We start from the raw sequence: 23,428 nt of genomic DNA on the forward strand, positions 1-23,428 counted from the left end.
TGGGATCTCAGTCCTTATGGCTTAGGCTTCCCCCGCATGAAACCTCAAGCAGATCTGAGATGACAGGATCAGGACACAAGGGTCTTTTATACAATGCCAGGCCTTCTTCGACAGGTCGGACTCCTTAGGAGAACAATATGCAATCAGGGCGCCTTTGAAGTAGGTCTATTTCCTAAGCATCACCGGTAATTAGCTACACAAATTAACATAAGGCAATTGCCTGTTTTTCTACCATTCGCAGATGCTTGGCTATACATTTCAAAGAGAGATGAATACAGCGATATCCTATGTTTACAGTTCATTTAAATGCTAAGATGTTCTCTTGATCTCTGAATTAATGGAATACAGCATAGACAGGGACTGTTTGATTACATTGTTGACCTCTACCAATATATATGTAAATACACAAAACCATAAACAATATCTCCCCATATGTTTTTAAGGGTTGAATCTGAGTCATTTATCCTGCAGGATGCTGAACCCTTTCTAGTCATGCGTCACATTGGCCATTTTAAAAAAAGTTTGTTTAAGTTTCTTTTTAAAGCCTTAAAGGCTAGGGGTGAAATCTTGGCCCCATTGGAGTCAATTTGAGACCCTCCCACCTCACCAGATTTCAGAGCCTGGGTGCCAACCTGAGCGGGAACACCTAAACTGCAATTTTTAGCCCCACAGCCCAAGCACAAGTCAATTGAGCTGGACTCTGAGACTCGGCACTGCGAGTTTTTCTTTGCAGTGTAGACATACTCAATGACAGACTCCCATTCATTTAACTGGAGCCAGAATTTCATAAGTACTTGTACTCCTTCTTGCCTTATTTGTGCCTGCCTTTGAATGGTGGTGTACATTTCAGTCACAGCTCTCTTGTGGGTATAGATTTTGCAGGATCAGGTTGTTCCATGTCCCGACAAAGGCTGGGCCTTTTGGAAACCTGAGCCCTAAACTCTGTGGTATTTTCATTTATGAGTAGGATTCTAAAGCAAGCATGTATGCAAATTATTGTTTGCATTTTGGAGTCTGGCGCTGATTTCATTGGGTTTTTAGAAGATTCATAAAAAAGAGTTTAAAAATAGCACTGGGTGCTATTCATATAACAGACTCTGAACTTTCTGATTCATATTTTGGAGCCAAATCTCCCTCTGCTCAGTATAAAGCTCTGTGACATATGCTGCACTGTGCTGCTCTCACTGATCCCATCTCAAGCACTGCAACATGAAACCAAACCTCTACAGGATACCCAATTTGCCACTAAAATTATTATTTCTGCTTTATGGTCTTTAAAGTTATGGTACTGAGGGTGATCATGGGATAGTTCCTCCCTATGGACCTGACCCTGAGAAGCCCTGAGCACCCTCACTTCCCAGCAAATTCAATGGATGTTAGGGGTGTTCAGCATCTCTCAGGATCATGTCCTATCCTCGGGAAATGTTTGTGCCTTTAATCTAAGATGTGCAAAAGGCTGGCACGTAGATGCTATGAAGACAACAGCCTTTTAAATGCTGCTGGAATAACAAATAATTATTATTTTATTTTTAGACTTTTTCCATCCTAGGGATTAGTGGCTTGTGACTCTCACTTTAGATATTGGGGCCAATATAAGAGCCATTGTCTCATCATATTTGGATTTTGGTAAGCAAAGAGGCGTCACACATTAGGGACTGTTAGCAGAGTGACCTTAGAATAATGCACAGAAATCCCAGGTAGGAACTAAGGAGAGTACCACCCATCTGTGTTTTTAAAATGTGGTCTCTGTCACTGATTGCAGCTGCCCTCACGCAACGCAACATTTCCTGTGCATTTTCATGTGCTTTGCTTTGCAGGGTGAAAAAGGTGATCAAGGTGCTCTAGGCTTCCCAGGATTTCAAGGAAGACAGGTAATTGACCATTATTAATTTGGTGAAGGGATGAGTGGACCTGGATGAGGGTAGCAATGCAAAACATTCTTAAAATTGTAATCTCAGGGCCCAATCCAACTGCACTTAAGTCAAACATAGTCTTTCCATTGGCTTTCATGGGAGCTGGATTAGCTCTGTGTTAGGGCATTAGTGATTCTTTTGTTCCATTAGTTCCTAATAGGTCAAGCTCAAAATCAAAAACTTTGACCCTAATCCTGCCAGGTACTTAGACTGCTCATCCACTATTGAAATTGCAGGAGTTGTTTAACTCGTCTCAGAATTGGGCCCATTACTTTGTTTCTTCTGGAAAATATGCTGCAGAACATCTACCAATATACTGTGAAATATGCTTACATGATTAACACTAAACTACTCCTTTCAAATAAATAAAGTACATCTTGTGGTGCTGTGATCCTTTTTTAATTCTATGTTGTTCTCTTGCTAAGTCACAAAATTCCATAATTCACAAATCCTCTCAGCTTCACTAATGAGAATGAGGGAGGTTCTTCTGCAACCCATTTTTTCCCACTATATCCTACATGTTAAGATAGTATCCTTCCCTCTGTTCAGTACACAAGACCTTTATGGGCAGATGTGGAAGAGTGTGTGTGAAATATTGATAGGTCAGATCCTGGGTATAGCAAAGAAAGCTGTAGAAAAATAAGAGCATGCTATTTGTCTTTAGAAGTAAAGTCACACAGTGAAATATTTCCATAGGGATACAAAGGAGCAAAAGGCGCTCCTGGAAGAACAGGTGATCCTGGACCAAGGGCAGGGCTGGCTCCAGGCACCAGCGCAGCAAGCAGGTGCTTGGGGCGGCGACCAACGTAAAGGGGCAGCACGTCCGGGTCTTCGGCGGCAAGTCCTTAGTCCCTCTAGGAGGGAAGGACCTGCCGCCGAATTGCCGCTGAAGGATGAAGCAGTGGCGGCGGCAGAGCTCCCGCCGAAGTGCCGCCAATCGTGGCTTTTTTTTCCCCCCAGCTGCTTGGGGCGGCAAAAACACTGGAGCCGGCCCTGACCAAGGGTATGGCCCCTTCATTTATTTACTAGCTGGGGTGGGGGCAGGAAGCCTATCTGTTCATTGTTATTAAGGACTAGTGAAGTGGCAACCTGTTGTGCTGCCAGGCAAAGAGCTAGAGTTTGGGCCCCAAGTTTAGAGTCTGATTCAGCACCGTGCAAACATATGCATAATTTTAAGCACATGAGCAGCCTTGTTAACGTCCATGAGATTACTTATGGGCTTAGAGTTAAACAGATGTTTATGTACTTTGCTGACCCAGGCCTGTCCCTCGCTTCTGGGATTGACTTGCACTCGCATATATGCCTTATAAAAACGGCTCACTCTGTTCCCCCAAGTAGGAGAGAGCAACTCACACTGCTCTCTCGAATGTGTGTCCCCACCCTTATCCCCCCTGTGACTAATGCTCAGAGTGGCATCACTAGGTTCCAGAAGGGGCCTGTCCTGGGGTCAGTCAGAGCGAGGTCACTGCAAAGCAGGGTTGCGGGTGAGCGGGAGCAAAGTAGAGGGGAAAAAAACAACCTGAGGAATCTCAAGAGACCCTCCCTCCTTTTCAGCACATTCACCTTTGCTCGGACCTGGAGTTGGTACAGACGCATTATACAACTTCATTCAAATAACTTAAAATTCATTCCTGTGTAGAATGGCCCACACAAGACTTAGGAACCATTTATGTCCTTAAAACTGGATGTAACTGGGGTTTCTATATGACAGGCCTTCTGCTGGGCCCTGTCTGGAGACTGTACATAAAGTCCCTGTTTAATTTTTAAAAAGAAATTGGTAGTTCCGTGGTTACAGGGCTAACCGCACATGTGACACCCTCTCTGGTGACTGATGCCATCCACTCAGGTGTCAGTGTGAACAGCTTCTCAGTCACAACTGCCCCACCTCTGGACAGAAAGTGTCTTTTAAACTGGTTATAGTCCTTTTGAGTGCCTGGTCCCGAGCACTGGGAAATAAAGCTTTTTGACTTGGCTGTATTCTGGAGGTAGGACCTTCACAACTAGAAGCTCAGGCATCGTCTCTTAACCAGCCTGAAATGTTTACCAGGCAGTGGCTTATCTCAAGCCATTTTTGTCCTTTCCTGCTTGTGTTTTTTCCCAGCAGCCTCTATTAAACTCAATCAATAAATTCGTATAACTAACGTCCAAATAACCAGATCAACGCACAGCATTCTTAAATTCTTACAAAGCAACCTCACTTCTGTGACAGACGGCTAGTACTATCTTGGGGTAGCAGGTGTTTTAAAGCTACATGTGGCAGAAGCAGCTTTGTTCTTCATTTATGCACTAACATGGATCACATAAGAGTAATGTCAGCTTGAAAACTGGGTGCCAGTCTTGTGTCCATTTATCTGTAATGCACTAGAGACTTGTAATTAAATATCTATGCAATGTTTGGCAGGGTGAGCCAGGACCACCAGGTTCCGAAGGATCCTCTGGATATTCAGGAGCTATGGTAAGTAGGCAGAAAGTAAATCCAATGCATTTGTACATATGCTGTGTGAGGCATTGCAGGGGATGGGCAAGAGTTTGATTAGAATCATCTAAGTAGAATAGGTTTCAGAGTAGATTCAGAATAAATACCGATCATTGTTTTCTTTTGACTGCTATCATTCATTAACTACTCGCTTATCATAGGACAGAAACTGATTTGCATATTACTATATTTTTTAATGTCATTCTTATACAGTTCTGAAAAGTGAAAGTAATTTAAAATTTCTGGAAAAGCAAAACATGAAGGTATAAAACTATGCCGCTTTTTCTTCTTTCGAGGGTTAAATGAATAACATTGCATTACTCCCTCAGGGTTTCCTTGGTGAAACAGGTGAACTTGGCCCCCCAGGGAAAAAGGTAACATGAAAATATTATTCTGCTTTTATGCTAAACTTTGCTTGTTTTATTGTTAGCTTGTCCTCCCAGCCCCCTCATCCTTGTTTACCTGTCTTGTCCTACATCTAGATTGTAAACTGTCTGGGGAAAAGACTGTCTTTTGTTACTTGTTTGCTTAGGGCCTAGCATACTAGGGCCCTGATCCTTGAATGGGGTTCCCTAGGCACAATAACAATCATCAATGATTTCTCATGGGAAAGGATCTGAGCACAGAAGAGAAAATGAGCCCATCTGTTAATTGTCAGAATGAGTGGTGTGTCAACAGCAGGATAGACCCTTTCTAAACAAAGAAGGTAATTTGTTTCTGGTCCTTCTCTGTCATAGGGTGAACCTGGTTTGCCTGGACCTCAGGGTGAATCTGGAATAGAAGGAGAAATTGTAAGTGATCAGTCTCTCTCTTTCTGTGTTTGTCACTGGAAGCTTCTAAATGCTGTAGAGAATCTGAAGCCAGAAGTAACAGCTGGTTTTGCATTTCAGAGGGATGCTGGTGGGAGTGGTGAGGATGGTGGCTCTGGTGATCCAGGAGAGACGGTATGAGATGGCAATTTATTGCAAGTAGTTCGTATCTGTCAGGCTTTGTCTTTTTGCACTGTCTATATAAAGCTGAAAAATTAGGTCCAACAATGTGAATGCTGTAAATAACCATGTTCCCATGGCACCAGGTGTTCAATCGTAACTTTTAGCTGTGTAATGTTAAGCCAACATTCAGTTCAGTCATCAATGTATTTTCTCTTTTGTCAGAATGACTCTCTTTTCATGTTTAAGTTCCTGTCTTCCCCTGTTTGAATTTCTTTAAAAGCAACAATTAAAATCTAACACTTGTTCTTACTATCCCAGGATTCTTTTGTTTTTCCCATTTTATCATAGAAATGTACCTGAAGAGGTCATCTAGTCCATCCCCACACATGAAGGCAGGAGTAACTCTACCTAGACCTTCCCTGACAGCTGTTTATCTAACTCTAACCTGTCTTTAAATCCTCCAATTACTCCTTGTCAACCTATTACAGAACTTAACTATCCCTATAGTTAGAAAGCTTTTTCTAATATCTAACCTAAATCTGTTTATCTCTTTGTAACAGCCCTTAACATATGTCAAGACTATCATCAGGTCCCTCCTCATTCTTCTTGTCTCAAGAGTAAACAAACCCAGTTTTCTTAACCTTTCTTCATGTGTCATATTTTCAAAACTTTTATTGTTTTTGTTGCTCTCCTCTGGACTCTCTCCAATATGTCCGCATCTTCCTTAAGGTGTGGCACACAAAACTGGACAAAAACTGGACACAATTCTCCACTGAGGCCTCCCCAATGCTGAATAGAGTGGAACAATTACCTCCTGTGTCTTATGTACGACTTTCTTGTTGATACACCCCCGGAATGATATGAAGCTTTTACACACCTGCATCACATTGTTGACTCATTCACTTTGTGATCCACTACAACCCCCAGAGGTACTTTTCAACTGTACCTCTGCCTAGCTAGTTATTCTCCATTTTGTAGTTGTGCATTGGATTTTTCCTTCCTAAGTGTAGTACTTTGCCCTGGTCTTTATTGAATTTTATCATTTTCCGTTACTCTAATCTAGAATCACAGTAAGCAGTATCATGGCACTTGCTTGACTAGTGTGGGGAAAAACAACAGTCCTTAGTTCCTGGGATGCTAGTGTATCTTCGGTATAAGCAACAAGCTTGGGCTAAAATAGGGCTTCGGCTTGAATAGACCCCCAAATTCTATTCCCCTCAATTTACTGGGACTGTGATACATCTATAACTGGGACATAACTATGACAGGGCCACAGATGCCTAAAGGAGCTCACTATTCCAGGCCTCCTCCACAGAGCAACAGGAGCACCACACAGGAATGTCCCTGCTTGAACCATTTTGTGTTTGCTGTGCTCAGAGAGCCTGAGTGCCTGGGAGCAGTGGCCCTGTGCTCTATGGTAAAGAATGACTCATCTCACTAAACTCATCTCAGAAAACCTGATCTGCACCTGCAATAAGCCTTTCCCAATTAGATTCTTTGAGGCAAATAATGCATTCGTGGCCCACTACATTTAAGCCAGAAATAGGGCAGAATAAAAAACTGGTACCAGATAATAATACTCATTGTGGCAGATCTTCAGTTGTCATAGCACCCTTGCCTTGTAACAGAACTCTGATGGCTTACGCCAGCTGAGGATCTGGCCTGTTAATGCCAAGATGTATACGAGCTCTGGGTGAGTCAAGCTGCCCTGCTGCAAAGTCATTCTCAAAAGTAGCATCCTCTGGAAGGCATGTCATAGCTTGAATTGACATCACAATGTTAGCCATTGCTGCATTATTTTCTGGGTACTATATAGAAGCAACCAAGATAAGTGTCTAAACCAATTACTGTGGTACAATAGTGATGTGGTTAGCAAAATACTCACAGATCTAAGTATTATAGACTCATTATGGAAATTAGAAATGGAAAATACTTAAGCCCTGGTCTACACTGGGGGGATCGATCTAAGTTACGCAACTTCAGCTACGTGAATGACGTACTTAGATCTACTTAGCGTGGTGTCTTCACCGCGGTGAGTCGACTGCTGCAGCTCCCCTGTCGACTCTGCCTGCACCTCTTGTGGTGGTGGAGTACAGGAGTCGACGGGAGAGCGCTCGGGGATTCATTTATCGTGTCTAGACTAGATGCTCTCTTTTTTACTGAATGTGGCTGTAATCTGTGTGCACAGAATTATGACGTTACACAGACAAATTTCCACATGTTGAACAATGGCCATGTCTAACATGCTTCAGCAACTGTGTACAATCGCAATTATCTTTATCACCGAGGACTATATATGTTGATTCCCTCCAAAAAAATCCAGACAAATTCAGCATGTAATATTACTTCGAATGAAGTGGTGTTTCCAAAACTGACTGCATGAAAATGTATTTTTAAAACCATACTAGATGCACTCATTGTTCATTGTTATTTTCCTTGTTTATATTAAAATGGCGAGACATTGGCTTTGTTTTGTTGTGGAGTAGGGTTCTCAAGGAAGACCAGGAAAACAAGGACCTCAGGGGCCTGTGGGACCCAAGGTAATTCCACACCATGTTGCTGTAGGAAAACCCAAACAACTCCAACTAGCCATGAATATATTAGACTTAAAATATCATTTAAAAAAAAGAGGGAAGCAAAGATAACTCCCTACAATGGTTAAAGGCTGGATTAGAAAGGAGCAAAACCCTCATGAAACCCCTGCACTGACTATCTGGACATTGGATCTCAGTGCACTGGGATAAACAGCTAATTTCTGGAGGTGGATGCAGTGTAGTTGCAGCCATATTGGTCCCAGGATATTAGAGAGACAAGGTGGGTGAGGTAATACCTTCTATTGGAGACAAGCTTTTACAGAGCTCTTCTTCAGGTCTGGGAAAGGTACTCCCAATCTCACAGCAAAATGCGAGGTGGAACCGATTGTTTAGCAGAAGTAGTTAGCACATATTGTAAGAGACCATTCAAGGCAGAGGATGGCAGGGAGTGGGTGAACAGTGCCAGGGAATGGGCAGGGTTTTTGCTCCCCCCGCCTCCTCACTTGCCAGACTAGCTGAGCCAGTGTGTGGGGGAAAGGGAATATAATAATTTATGGCTGGTATAATCCCTGGGAGCAAGGAGGAAGCAGAGGAGGAATTGGGACCCAGAGATGTGTCTGAGTTACAATATTTCCCAGGCTGCTCCTGAGTGGTACTGTTTGTGCACCACCCTTAGCTCAGAGCTCTGCCTAAGGCTATAAATCTTTTCCCAATGTGATATGTGAACATCACTGAAAAGGAAAAGAGCCAGATTGTGCTTTTAAGCCATTGGCCAAGGTGTGTATGGGGGAGGTCTCTGGAGGATACATACTGCAGTGAGGGCCTTTGGAGGAAGTGTAACTGATTTATCCAGAATTCCTCCTAGAAGCAGTTCTGCCGCCCAATTGTAGTATCCACTAGTCCATGTGGTCAGAGTGACCCAGCTACACAGAGCTGCAGATTTTACATGACTGTGTATTCCCTTCTACTGTATATTGTGCAGTTTAATATATTTTAGAAAACACAACATGTTAACATTTCTGCCCCGAGAATCATTAACTAACATGTGGCTTCAACTGTATTTGGACCCAAAATGGAGGTTTTCATGGGTCCTTGGCTATTTCATTTCCACACTATGCTGGTTACCAGTTTGAGAGATGATCATGACTTGGAACTCAGAGAGAGGAATTCTTTGAAGAATGGAATTGGAGGATTTAGGGATAGAAGTTTAGTTTAGTAAAGAACAATAAAATGAACAGGAATAACAGCTATCAAATCTCTATTCCAGGGCTTTGCTGGTGCCAAAGGAAACAAAGGAGATATCGGAGAACAAGGATATAGGGTAAATCTACCAAACCATATCTTGTGTCTCTATCAGAGCGGAGGGTAAGGGCCTGATCACACAATTTCTCAGTGCACATAAGTCCATTAAGGTCACTGGGAGTTTTATGCACAGAGGTCTTGCAGAACTGAATCCTAATGTAGTAGTGTAGACTTAGCTCATACAGAGCCTGATTGTTTGGAACCCATATTTGCATTGGTGAACCCTCACACAAGTAGTCCCATTTAAATCAGCAAGACTGCTGGCAATGAGAATGTGCTCATTAAGGGATAGCCCACAATGGGTGCTACATCTGCCAAGTAGTACTGCTGCAACCAGACTTCAAATACAGGGACAGAGTCTCCTACTTTTACTCACCTAGTGTAATACCTTACTCCAGAAGTAGTCCTGTTGATTTCAATGGAACTACTCAAGAAGTAAGGTACCACTAAAGATAAGAGTGACCGAATTTGGCCCAGAGCAGTGTTACCATTACTAGAAGTGGTAGGTTGAGCCCATAGAACTGGCCTATGTATTAGTTCCCAAGTGTTGTCTACTATTTAAAGTTGCTACTCCCTCAAAAATGAAAAGAGAATTCAGATAAAAAATCTCTTGAAGCAACCAAACAATCTCTCCTAAACAGCAGAGAGCAGGTTTCTGACTTAGGTCTGCATGATAGATAGATGTGTGCTCAGCCAACCCCTGTGTGGATTTCATGTCATTATCTACATATAACAGGGTTCACTCACCACTGGGGTGCCCCCTTGTGGCTGAGTCAGGGCGTCAGCTCTCATCCAGTCTAGTGCCCCCTTCTGTCGCTTGCTCCATGGCCCCTCTCACTCTCTAGGACTCACAGTGCTTTCCTTGTGACTCAGCCCACCAGCCAGGTCATTATATAATTTTACCACTTCTGGGGTATCAAAGTCCCTCAGAACCTACTGTCCATATACTGTCCCTGGCAGTCCTCTTTGCCAACTCCCAGTCTGTACCACTTCCCCAGTGGCTGATAGGGGAACTTGGCCCCACCCACTACTCTGGCTTCCAGCCCAGGAACCCTACCATCAGCAGACAAGGTCTTCACACCCTTGAAGCATTTTCCCTGGGCTTCTTCCTACTTGGCCTTCTACAGGCTTTCTTCCCCTCAACTACTCTGGGTAAACCTTTCCCACAGAGATAGATCCCAGGGTTGTTATTGCCACCTGGCTTTATTCCTATCCACTTCTCTGTGCTTAGCGAGTGACTGTAGACTCTCCCTACAGCTTTATTCAGCTTGCAACTTCCAGTCTTTTTATACTAACCAGCCTGCTTCTGCCCAGCTGGGCTTCATGTTGAGTTAAGTGTGGGTCTCCTTCCAGGTGCAGCCAGATACCCTAATTGGCCCTTCAGGCCCACACTAATCCTTTCAGGGCTGTGTGGGGTGCATACCCTATCACACTGCTGTAGGTTTTTAATTCTTTACTTAAAATGACTACAAAGAGCTGCCATTCGGAAAGGATTCTTCTTATAAAAGAATCAAAATGTAATGGAATTGTTGTTATTATTAAAGGAAATTACACCTGACTGTATGTTTTGCAAGAAGCCTACTGCAGGGTCTATATCTGATCTGAAGCATGACTGATCGGAGGTGAAGGCTCTAATGCCTGTCAATCAAAGAATCATGATCTTACTGATGTCTTTCACTTTACATAACATAAAAGTTTGGATAACTCTATTATATGACCATTCCTTTATTTTTCCTTCCACTCAGGGTTATCCAGGAGCCCCCGGAGAGACCGGAGAAGATGGGCCAAAGGTATAAAGAAGGTCTATTTTGCCTGGATTAAGTGCTTTATACTGTACTGCAGAAGTCAATGGGAGTTTTGCCATTGCTGTCAATGAGCACAGGACCAGAAAATAACTGAACACCTATGCTGTCAAGGTTCCTTCCCCACTCTGAACTTTAGGGTACAGAGGTGGGGACCTGCATGAAAACTTCTAAACTTAACTACCAGCTTAGATCTGCTTTTGCTGCCACCACCCAAATGATTTATGAGTTATTTGGGAAACTCTGTCTTCCCCCACCCCAAAACCTTTCCCTCCCTGGGTAGCCTTGAGAGACTCCTCCACCAATTCCCTGGTGAACACCGATCCAAACCCCTGGGATCTTAAAACAAGGAGGATTTAATCATCCCCTCCCTCCCCTATCCCCCTACCAATTCCTGGTGAGTCCAGCTCCAATCCCCTTGGATCTTAAAACAAGGAAAAATCAATCAGGTTCTTAAAAAGAAGGCTTTTAATTAAAGAAAGAAAGGTAAAAATCATCTCTGTAAAATCAGGATGGAAATAACTTTACAGGGTAATCAAATTCAAAGAGCCCAGAGGAACCCCCTCTAGCCCTAGGTTCAAAGTTACAGCAAACAGAGGTAAACACTCTACGAAAAGGAACATTTACAAGTTGAGAAAACAAAGATAAACCTAACACGCCTTGCCTGGCTGTTACTTACAATATGAGAGACTTGTTCAGAAAGATTTGGAGAGCATGGATTGATGTCTGGTCCCTCTTAGTTCCAAGAGCAAACAACCCCCAAAACAAAGAGCACAAACAAAAGCCTTCCCCGCACCAAGATTTGAAAGTATCTTGTCCCCTTATTGGTCCTTTGGGTCAGGTGTCAGCCAGGTTACTTGAGCTTCTTAACCCTTTACAGGTAAAAGGATTTTGGAGTCTCTGGCCAGGAGGGATTATAGTATTGTACACAGGAGGGCTGTTACCCTTCCCTTTATAGTTATGAAATATGCATTAAAAAGTTTGAACAGTAAAGAAGGTACAGGATTTTAGGAATGCATCATGCAAATGTCCCCTGTCGGAGGGATGCACATTTTGGAAGCCATCAGTAGCTCACCTACAAAACATTACTTTATTCCTACTACCAAAATGATTTCACTCTGTTATTCTTTAGCTATATTATTTCAAGCTATGTATGAACTTCCCCAACTACACTGTTATTGTTTGTTGAAATGTTAGCAAACCTTTCCTTTTCTGGATGAGCTGGAAGAACACAGGGAATGTAACAAGTCCACTCTCCTTGGAATAGGCATGGAAACTCAGTTACTCTCTCGACCTTGGAGATGGTCACACCGAAATCGGGACATTATATGGATACCTGAACGTCTAATGCCCATGCTGTGCCTGTTCTGCGGTTTGATAAAAGCCTACAGGGCTGTCAAGCAAGACTCTTTCATGAGCATTAAATTCATTCAAACATACAAACAAAACCAGAAAACTAGATCTTCTGTAATAGTGTTTGGAAGAGTAATAGGGCTTAACCCCCATCACCTACAAGAGCCCCAATTAGTCATGCTCCTCACCTGGGGGTGATTAACTAATTCCCTCCTGGCTAGAGGATTTATAATCTGACTGAGGCAGTTCACTTAGAGAAAGGGACTGCAGAAGATGCAAGTCTCCCTGGTAGGGAGAAGCTCTGGGATAGGGTTTAATAGACAGGAAATAACAGAGGACGCTGAAGGAACGAGTTAGACTGCTGCAGGGGAAGCCCTGAGGTAGAAACAACAAGGGAACTACAGTGAAGCCTGAGCGTGGTGGAAGGATTATTAGTTTGAAGGTTTGTTTGGACTTTTATTTGGACTTGTTCATGCTACTTCAGAAGCATTGTATGTGACTTGGCTAGTGGGCCAAGCCACAGAACACTCAAAGGAAGAATTGGGAGAAGATGCAGGCAGTAAAAGGCCATTGAAGGTCCAAGAGAGAGCCCAATGTGTCGGGGGGGGGGGGGGAGAGTGGAGGGAGAGAAAAGGATGCTGTGCAATGCTGCAACTGGAGATGAGGGAACTCATGAGGTGAGGAAGTGCTTATAGGAAGTTATGAGTTGGTGTTGCTATTTTGATTATATTAATATTATAATTTTCAGGGCAATGAAGGATCTCCAGGAATACCAGGCAGTGATGGCATTCCAGGAAGGGATGTAAGATCTAGTTCATAATGCTCAATGAATCCCTTTTCAGGCAATAAAGCCATATCCTAAGAGAGATTCCATTGTCTCCTAGGGTCCTCTAGGAATACCAGGATTAGAAGGCAAGATTGGACTCATGGGACCAAAGGTAAAAAACAACTTGATAATGAAATGACAACAAGAAAGCCATGAGTCCATCATTTACAAATGGTCTCGAAATTATGAAGTGAAGATGACAGCAAAAAAAAAAAGAGGCTCAATCCTCCATCACTACAAGTTCCCACGCTGTCCGAACTCACAGACGAAAGCTTGTTGAAGCAAAATGACGCTGCAGGCTCAGTAGAGTGTGGTTACATGTAATGACATTAACGTTATTGACCAACCTAGCAGTGTTCCAAGCTCTAGCTTTCCTATTGGTTTTGTTCTCTGTTTTATTAAAAAAAAGAAAAGCATTATCGTTGAGAAAAATAAGGGTTACTAATTTTCTTCACCACTAGAAAAAAGCTCCCATGTGTTGCAGCATGGGTAAATTAAAAGCCCTCTTTTGAAAAGGATCGTCTTAACTGCGGGATAAAGGGTACTAAACTAGATCAAAGTCTGTCATCAATTCCCCTTTGAAAAAGGTAATTGAAAGAGGCTTTCAACTGTCTTTGCAGGGAGATAAAGGCGAGCGAGGTCCAAGAGGCCCACCTGGAAGGCCAGGTTCCATGGTAAGGTATATGCTAAAGTATGATTGTGCATCCCCAAGAGCTGTCCTATTCCTAAAATTACATATGGAAAAAATCCTGCTCTAAGCAGATGTGCTCCTTTTGGGCTCAGTCAGGCCTAGGAGGTGCATCACTACAAAGCATAAGAGAACTTGTGGAAAGCTGGTCAGGATTTTTCTCTTTTCCATACAGGGCACCAAAGGTGAAATGGGGGATCCTGGCCTACCAGGTAACCCTGGCCCTAAAGGAATAAATGGCCAAAAGGTAAAGTCGCATGTTAAAGGTGAATAAGTAAAATGGTTACTTCAGTCTTCTCTGTGAGTCATGTCAGTCCCTCTCCTGTCTTTCCCACAGGGGGCTCAAGGTGAGACTGGAGATGACGGCCCAAAGGTATGGCTTGTTATTTGCTTTTGAAATACATACTTGGGAAAAGAGATTATACATCTCCTATTGAGCTGCACTGTAATGTCTTTATAATGGGACTGATGTGCATCTCTGGTTTATGAATGGGATTTACAAAAAATAAATTTTATGGAGATATCCTATCTCCTAGAACTGGAAGGGACCCTGAAAGGTCATCAAGTCCAGCCCCCTGCCTTCACTAGCAGGACCAAGTACTGATTTTGCCCCAGATCCCTAACTAGCCCCTGCAAGGATTGAACTCGCAACGCTGGCTTTAGCAGGCCAATGCTCAAACCACTGAGCTATCCCTCCCACACACACATCTTCCTGAGTGCTCCAAGAATGAGTGATTTCAGCTGCGATTTGGATGGTCATGGAGCTTATGGCTAAGAGGCTCTGGGGAACAACTCAGATGTTCTTATATTCTCCACAAACCTGACTCGCATATTTAAAACCATCATGCTGCTTCTGCTGCCACACAGCAGGTCAGAGTTCACATCCCAGCCTTGGGTCTGTATTCCTTGAGACAGGAAGGAATGGAAGGCAGTACTGTGGCGGCACTAAACTCAATCTTTGGAGAGGAGGGACATTTTGTGTCACACCTGACTATCCTCTGCGGCCAATGAAGGAGCAGTACTGATGGACTCCGACGGGATCTGTGTTGAGCCCTTCTTGGGGGCAAGAAGGGCTGTCATGACACAGGCTCCTAAGGTTGGAGGGGTGATGGTGGAGAACAATGTGTTTTATCCACGGATCTCAAAGAACTTTAACAAATAATTAATACCCCTACACTGCTGTGTGATAGGAATTCCCAGTGTACAGGTGAGGAAAATGAGAAACAGAGAGGTTGTGCCTTTCCCTAGCCCACATAGCAGAACAATGGTTGTGGCAGAACAATGAACAGGGCACAGGAGTCCTGATTCCCAGTCCCCTTTTGCCCTCTAACCACTAGATCATATGTCCTACGAGACTCACGGTTCTTTCCTAGCACTCCTTCCGGGGCAGGCAGTGACGAACACCCTCCCCACCCCCAGTGCACAGACAGGACTTAGCATAAGGGTTCAGTTGGGTTAGTGTTTTAGTCAGAGGGCGCAGGAAATGCAAACAATGAACACAGGAAATCTTTCGCTAATGAGAGACTGTGAAAAGCTATAAACTGTATTCCTCCTTTACAGGGTGATGTGGGAAGAAAAGGAAGCCGTGGGGATGCTGGACCCCAGGTACAGCCCATGCCCTTTGAAATTAAAGATGTCTAAGTACTTGGTGAATGCTGAGCTCCATAAACCTAAATTATTAACCTATTTTCAATTACTTTCTGACAGGGGGATGATGGAGACAGAGGAGACAAAGGACAAGTATGTTTGTTTGTCCATTGTGGCTATGTAGAGTCAAAGGAAATATCTGTCTTGCTTCCAATGCTAGGTCTAAACCCTTTCCCCCACTCCATTGGCATGGAGAGTTCTTATCCAGGGAGTCCCTTTGCTACAGAAGGGTGGGGGGCAGGATTAGGAGAGCTCATTGGTGGACCTGCACACCACACAGGCCATGTAGCTCTGCCCCACTCCCCAACACGTGTTTGGAGTGGGCTGTGAGTAGCATGAGCCAAGATAGGTGGGCTCCATGACATTGTGGAGCCACTGGCCGTTGACTTCAGAGCAGCACACCAACCATCTGGGTTCCTGCAGCCCTGAGATTGCAGCAGCAGCAGCCACAGAGCATTGAGGTTGCTGCTCACAAACTGGGCAGGTTGTTCCTTCACAACTGAGCAGCCACAATGAAGCCAGTTACTCATGCTGTGTGCTGGGTAGAAGATTTTCCCCTTCAGGAGAGCAATCTAGAGTGTGAACCTTCATTAGAACCAGCTGATTACTATTTCAACCCCCTACTTAAAACTCGCCCCGAACTGACTTGTTCTCTGTATATTTAGAGAGGCTTTCCTGCCTGTCTCTGGAATTAGAAAATAGACTCAGGCACTGGTTGAGTGATACCAAGTTCTGTGAACATTCAAGTAGGTGGAGTCTGTTGGACAGGGAGGGGGAGATGCATAAAGGCCAGAGAAGTGGGGATTGTTGGAATGTCTAGGGGTTGGTGTTTCTCGTATTCTGATAAGCTTTGGCTCACCAAGACCAGTGAAAGCTTATCTGAAATGAACCATCTCCCTATGAAAACCCTTCCTTTGAGAGTCAGAAAGGCCATACAGGATGAATAAATGTGTCCACAAAGAATTAATGCATGTGCCATGTAGCAAAACTCCTCTAATGGTAAGCCACCATGGTGCATATAGACAAGTTTCAGAGTAACAGCCGTGTTAGTCTGTATCCGCAAAAAGAAGAACAGGAGTACTTGTGGCACCTTAGAGACTAACAAATTTACAAAAACCAGTGGGAGAACACTTTAACCTGTCTGGTCATTCAGTGACAGACCTGCGGGTGGCTATATTACAACAGAAAAACTTCAAAAACAGACTCCAAAGAGAGACTGCAGAGCTAGAATTGATATGCAAACTAGACACAATCAACTCCGGTTTGAATAAGGACTGGGAATGGCTGAGCCATTACAAACGTTGACTCTATCTCCCCTTGTAAGTACTCTCACACTTCTTATCACACTGTCTGTACTCGGCTAGCTTGATTATCACTTCAAAAGTTTGTTTTTTTTCTCTTAATTAATTGGCCTCTCAGAGTTGGTAAGACAACTCCCACCTGTTTATGCTCTCTGTATGTGTGTATATATATCTCCTCATTATATGTTCCATTCTATATGCATCCGAAGAAGTGGGCTGTAGTCCACGAAAGCTTATGCTCTAATAAATTTGTTAGTCTCTAAGGTGCCACAAGTACTCCTGTTCTTCTTTTCATGGTGCATATAATTGATAAAGAAATTGAATGGCTGAACTGAATGGAATATGCTACTCTACCTTCCCTGATGCTCAGTACTAAAACCTCACACAGCAGAAAAGACCTGGATTAGGTACTGGCGGTCCAGGATGTCCAAAGCTAACTATTAATGGTCAGAGTTTAAGCAGTCTCTCTCTCCTGCATGCTGGGGGAGGGTGACATTAAGATTTGGGGCTATCCAGCACAGCCTCCCAGAGCTTCTGGGCAAATGATGTTCTACCACAGCCCGACAGGAACCTAAAATCATTCTCTCTTATAATGCTCACCCTGCAAGGTATAGGGTTAGGTAGAATGAAAAGGATCTGCACAAACACCAAGGAGAAGTAAGAATTGTGCTGCATGAGCTCAGGTATGATGGTGGTGGGTACGTTTAGACTGACAGAGCTAGACAGAGGGAGGAAGGTAGCTGAAGGAAAAATGGGTGCCTCTTTGTTCATGCTTATTGCTATTTTTCTCCCTTCAAACTTTTCCTTTCACCACCTCCCATAGCAAGGAGAACGTGGCTTTCCTGGCCCTGCTGGTCCAAAGGGACAAAGAGGTGTCCCTGGATTACCTGGTCCAAGAGGCTTCCCTGGCCCCACTGGAGAGGATGGAGCAACTGGGCCCCCTGGATCTCCAGGGTCTCGGGGACCTGAAGTATGTTCCAGCTCCTTCTTTTTCTTTGCATTTTCCTTATTTGGTTATTGGAGTGCTGGTTGTTTTGCTTGTGAATATCAGCATATTCTCTCTCTTCTGCTGCTTCTAGACCTTTAGGGACTGCTGTTGAATACCTACTCCCCTTATTTCTCAGTCATTGCACAAAATGTATTGTATAAACATTACAGAAACTAATCCTGGGGGGCGGTAATGGGATAAAGAGCCTTTGATCTTTAGGTCACTAGTTCAAATCCAGCTCAGACTGGTGGGTACTGAAAGTTTTTTTTTCTATGTGAAGGCTACATGAGTTTGTCTATCAAAGTTCAGTTTTGCTTGGAGACACATCACAAATCATCCTCAGAGTTGGCACAAATTGATGTCTTTGCTATTGTCTAATGGATGAGAAAGTACAATACTATGTGACTTAGGTGACCTATTGCACACGGAGAACAGTCCAATTGAACAGTTCATGAACAACCCATAGGTGGTAAATTGTTCATCCAAACTATTCGATGAATGTATACAGCCTAATGAATACCCTTGGGAGATACACAGACAAAATACCAATTCTATTTCTGTTGCGTTTGTAAATTCGTACTTTCATCCTAGGGTCCAGGGCTGCCTGAGGAGCAGGTGTATGAACTGTGTCGTAATGTGGTTATAGCTCAGATAGCCCAATATGCACCTGCTATCAGATACAAATGTGCCAGCGCCTGTCCTACTGCTAACATGACACTAATTGGCCCCCCAGGGCCTCGTGGAATGGCAGGACCACCAGGGAAAAAGGTGAGAACTTGCTATGATACTGATAGTGTGCATGTGAATATTGTGACAAGATGGCCAATGTTCGTATGGTGGGTCCCGCGCTTTTCTTGGGGGGGGGGGGGGGAGTCTGGGTTTGCTCCTCGCTCTGAGTCCCAGCCCCTCTCAACCCCTGCAGGTTTCTTATTCTCTTCCCCCTTGGTTGGGTTACCCTCAGTCCTTAAACACTGTGGGAGGGAGTCGCCCTGCCGGGCAGGGTCTCCCTTACTTCGGTTGTCTGAGCTTTCAAATCGCACAACGCACCTCCAAGCTCCAGTCCACTCTCCTTCTTCCTCCTCCCTGACTGCCTGAAACAGTGAGTTTTATTAGGTTCCTGGCAGGGCCTTAATTGACCCCAGGTGCTCCAATTAACCTGTAGCAACCCTCCCTAGTCTACAGGAAACCCTGCCTTAATTAGCCCAGGGTTTATATATTTCCCCTCTCCGACTCTCCCACTGCTCCCTGGCTCTCCTGTATCACAATATGTTTGCCGGCATCAGTGGAAGTATGGCCATTCATTTCAGTGGGGCCAGGATTTCAACCAGAGTGTGTATGTACACTCTGTGTCAGGTCCTTCTTTCTTTGTTTGTACCCCGGTGTCATGATTGACTGTGAAATAAAACAGTGTGTGCTCTTCCCTTCAGATCACACACACCAGGTATTTGACCATGTCAGTCATTATTTGTATGACATCTAACGTGGATGCCTGATAAGCATTGGTACCAGCAGAAACTGCCAGCCAAGAAATCAGTCTGGCACTCACTCCTCACCCATTGTTCCACAGCGATACCCTGTGCTCCCTAAGCTCTCCACAAAATGTACTCATTAATATTTTTCAAAACAAGTGAGGATCAGAGCAAAAAGCCCTTTAGCTGAGAATGCCACCGTCAAGGCAGACTGCAAGAAGACAGTAATAAAAGTGCTTCTGCAGTACCCTGCTGGTTAACCAGAAGCCAAACACAATCCCCTCTGGGCATTCCAGCCCTTGGCTCCCACCCAGACAACTGAAAACCCATTTCACCATATGTGAGGTTCTTTCTAATCCCAAAGGACAAGACACATTGCGCCACCAGGTCAATATGAATCTCAGATCTTACCCAAATATCATGCTGTCAGCCAAGCCTCAGTAAGATAACTAAAGATTTATTAATAAAAGGGAAAAAAAGAGAAAGTTATAAATGGTTAAGGAATCACATACATACAAGTGATTGCAAAGACCTTATATCTGGTTTGTGATAGAATAAACTGCTTTTTTGCAAAAATCTCTGTGGAATCACCCAAACAGATTGGAGGTCATCAATCCTTGTTTAAAGCTCCCTTGTTAGAAATCCAGTCCAGAGCAATGAAGCAGGGGTGAAAGTAGCTTAAAGGACTTACCAGTACGCTGGAGTCCTGAGCAGGGGCGTGGCCTCAACCGGAAGAGGCGGGGCCTTTCAAGATTTAAAGGCCCTGGGGCTCCGGCTGTGGCCTGGGGCTCAGGGGCGAATTAAAGGGCCCGGGGCTCCAGCCACCATGGAGCTCGGGGCCCTTTAAATCACCGTGGGAGCTTGGCTGCCAGAGCTCCGGCAGGGATTTAAAGGGCCCAGGGCTCCCCGCAGTGGCAGGAGCATCAGGCTGTTTAAATCACCGCGGGAGCCCGGGTGCCAGAGCTCTGGCAGTGCTTTAAAAGGCCGGGGGCTCCCCGCAGCGGCTGGAGCCCTGGGCCCTTTAAATCACCACCGCGGAAGCCGGTGCAGTCCGGCATGGTGTACTGGCTCTTGCCGGTATGCAGGACCGGACCGGACTGGCTTACTTTCACCTCTGAAATGAAGACAAAATGGGGATGTTTCAGGGGTCTTTTATATCCTCTGCCATGTGCATGGGGAAGTTACAGTCCCAAACAAAGCCCACAGTCCCTGTTTGTGGAAAGTTACTGGCCCAAGATGGAGTCCAGGATCACATGAGCATATCACATGTCCTTACCTGGCTTTCTGCATCACAGGGGTGGTCACAGGTTCCTTGATGTCTGAGGCAGGAGAACCTACTGGGCAGGATGAGTTTTCTCTATGGCCCATTGCGAGAGCTGAATGTCCTTGATGGGCCAACACATAACTGTCTAGACTTGATGTAAATCTATTTGAGAGGTTTCACCCAGGAACAAACACATTTGAGATCCAAATACATTGCCAGTGTTCATAACGTCATATACAGAGATGATACATGGATTTAACCAAGATAATCCTACTCAACAGATTGTAACTTTTCCATTGATACCTTACATGATGCACTTTGTATAAGTTGAATGGAAAGTGTGTAACAGTAGTAACAGTGATATAAATGGTCACCTTTCTTATACACAACATCACAGCATGGCACCCTGAAGAGCCTTCAATAAGAAATGGCAACCGCTGGAATAAGTTTGCACTCTGCCTTCAGTTCCCAGCAGTGCTTTTCTAGCTGACTGGAGCAGAGCTGATACAGAGCATAAGCATATTCAGCTCAGGGCTGGACCTGGACAATTTGATCCTGAATTTCTATGGTGAGGCCTGGAGACGTCCATTAAGAATGATCATAGGAGAGTGGGGTAGGAAAAATGTAGAATCAATTATTTGGTAGCTCTGGTTAGGTCCAGACTGGACATACAATGAGAGCAGAGTTTCTCATTACATCTCAGTGCTTCTGCTTTCAGGTGAAATTCTGAAGTCCTGAGATTCCTTGGTCTGCTTGTTTTCATTTTCTTAGAGATAGAAAATGAAAACAGATATCTCAAAATTGCCATTTTTTTTCTGATGATGGCAAACACCCTGGTTTGTGCCTTTAAAAATTAAAACCACATATATCATTTTAATAGGGAAAAACAGGTCTTGATGGATTTAAAGGTGAGCCTGGTCCAAGAGGACCTATTGGATTTCCTGGAGCTAAAGGAGCAGCTGGGGAACCAGGTAGGGACACACGTACGCCTAGATTAATTCATAAGCAATGTTCCTCTGCAACCGAATCCAGTGCACACGCTGGTTTCTTTATGTGCTTTGTGCCATGTAGGAGACAGAGGCCAGAAAGGTGAGAGAGGAGATTCGGGCATGGGACTCCCTGGCCCAGATGGACCTCAAGGCTTTAGAGGTAAAGAGAATTTCAAGGGATGTTTTATCTGAGGTTTTAACTTCCTTGCTCTATATTTTTCAGTTATTCACCATAAAATTGTCTATAGACTCAGCTATGAAACATATACGTCCAACTTATTTAATAAAGTTATTTTTTGTACAATGATTCCCACTGAAATATTTACAGCTCTCTGTGAAAATACTTAACTTTGTTCATGAGCTTCACAGTTTTCCTACATAATCTCTATTTTAAGTATGGGGGAGGCCATGCTGCTAATTTGATCACTGTGCAAACCTGTAAAGATTTTAATGGCACCTGATGTGCACACTGACAGTGGTGTGTGTCAGCAGGATGTTTGTAAAAGAAATGTTGAGAGAGAGTGACTGGTTGGGAATTCAAAGAAAGGGTCGCAGAGAGGACCCCCCACTATTTTCTCCTTACCTTGCTGGAAGAAATCAGATTTCTTACCCCTGAAATGGTGTGCTAATAATACTGGAATAGCTAATGCTAGATCTGGCTGGAGGATGACATTTTCATTTCACAACAACTTCCCAGGTTTCAGAATTTGTTTTCATTCTTCACTGGAACAAACCCAAAACTTTTTGAATGTTTTTGTGAAACAGAATTGTGAAAACATTCATTTTTGGATTGAAAACATAGGTTTTCAATTTGGGTCTCTCTCTCTCTCTCTCTGGTCAGAAGTGACCAAAGAACCATGGACCTCAGAAACCTTCTCATCAAAATTGATATGGCTCTATAAAACATTCCCGCTTCAGTAAAACAGCATATGTCAACCAAAACATATTTAATTTAAAATGTTCCAATCAGCTCTAATTAGCATCTAGTGTCAGGATGACCCTGGCACAATTTTGAGTGTATTAAAATGCACTTTCCCTTATCAAGTGTCTAGATTACACTGAGAAAGACTGAGGTCCTTTGTACAGGTTTAGCAAGGTCCCGTGAAGGGGATTTATTTCATGTGGATTCATTCTGTACAATGGGAAGGGAAGAACACACACAGGGGAATTTAACAGAGATGGTATGTGCCCCTAGACTGATTCACTAGATAGCTCCCTATTGATCTTTTTCACCCTCACAATTTGCTGATGATCTTGAATTTCTTCAAACCATGAGCCTGATTCTGACCTCTCTTAGATCAGTTTTGCATCAGTGTAATTCCAACAGCAATAATGGAGCTATGACTGATTTACACCAGTATGAATACAAACAAAATCAGGCCCCATTTTGGGGCAAGAGGACTCAGCTCAATCGAGTCTCCCCTTTTCTTTATATAATTTCCTTGTTTCGTTCTTCTTCTAGGATTCCCTGGACATCCTGCTGTTGCCAAAGATGGCCAGCCAGGCACAGCAGGTCCCCCTGGATACAGCGGTCCTCCAGGTCAGCCAGGATTTCCTGGCCCTTTGGGTGTCCCTGGACTATGTGAAGCAACAGACTGCAGGATCTATGCGCCTCACCTACTGTCAGAACAGGGATTAGTGAAGGGACCATCTGTTTAATTATAAAATAATAACGATGCCAGGATAGATGTGGAAAAATATCCGGATGGCACCCATTTCCTGTTGGAGTAACGCCACCACCTGATTCTTCATTGGTGACCTAGTAATGTTCTACTTGGCTAATGGGACCCTGATATTAGGCATTAAACCCCAAATGTTGTGATTTCTTTATTACATGCCTAGCTATATTTATGTAAACCTGTGCAACTGGTGTATTGTGGAAGTACCATTTCACCCTCAAATCATTGGTGCATAAACACTAAACAGCAGATAAGTAAACATTGC

General features: G+C 43.9%; 1 protein-coding gene across 1 annotated transcript in view; it reads left to right on the top strand.

Moving 5' to 3' along the window:
• LOC128831273 (collagen alpha-1(IX) chain-like) overlaps positions 1 to 23,428 on the top strand; it is a 31,304-nt gene extending 7,876 nt beyond the window's left edge. Inside the window, exons 8-27 of the mRNA XM_054017590.1 lie at positions 1,818 to 1,871; positions 4,315 to 4,368; positions 4,719 to 4,763; positions 5,127 to 5,180; positions 5,280 to 5,333; positions 7,808 to 7,861; positions 9,123 to 9,176; positions 10,903 to 10,947; positions 13,061 to 13,114; positions 13,197 to 13,250; positions 13,759 to 13,812; positions 14,002 to 14,073; positions 14,164 to 14,199; positions 15,387 to 15,431; positions 15,534 to 15,566; positions 17,598 to 17,744; positions 18,354 to 18,530; positions 21,376 to 21,466; positions 21,567 to 21,644; positions 22,947 to 23,428. Of these exons, the coding sequence (XP_053873565.1) occupies positions 1,818 to 1,871; positions 4,315 to 4,368; positions 4,719 to 4,763; positions 5,127 to 5,180; positions 5,280 to 5,333; positions 7,808 to 7,861; positions 9,123 to 9,176; positions 10,903 to 10,947; positions 13,061 to 13,114; positions 13,197 to 13,250; positions 13,759 to 13,812; positions 14,002 to 14,073; positions 14,164 to 14,199; positions 15,387 to 15,431; positions 15,534 to 15,566; positions 17,598 to 17,744; positions 18,354 to 18,530; positions 21,376 to 21,466; positions 21,567 to 21,644; positions 22,947 to 23,143 (1,452 nt within the window). The 3' untranslated portion in view covers positions 23,144 to 23,428. The remainder of the gene's footprint in view (positions 1 to 1,817; positions 1,872 to 4,314; positions 4,369 to 4,718; positions 4,764 to 5,126; positions 5,181 to 5,279; positions 5,334 to 7,807; positions 7,862 to 9,122; positions 9,177 to 10,902; positions 10,948 to 13,060; positions 13,115 to 13,196; positions 13,251 to 13,758; positions 13,813 to 14,001; positions 14,074 to 14,163; positions 14,200 to 15,386; positions 15,432 to 15,533; positions 15,567 to 17,597; positions 17,745 to 18,353; positions 18,531 to 21,375; positions 21,467 to 21,566; positions 21,645 to 22,946) is intronic.

The sequence above is a fragment of the Malaclemys terrapin genome, chromosome 2 (genome assembly GCF_027887155.1).
Source record: "Malaclemys terrapin pileata isolate rMalTer1 chromosome 2, rMalTer1.hap1, whole genome shotgun sequence".
Taxonomy (NCBI): domain Eukaryota; kingdom Metazoa; phylum Chordata; order Testudines; family Emydidae; genus Malaclemys; species Malaclemys terrapin.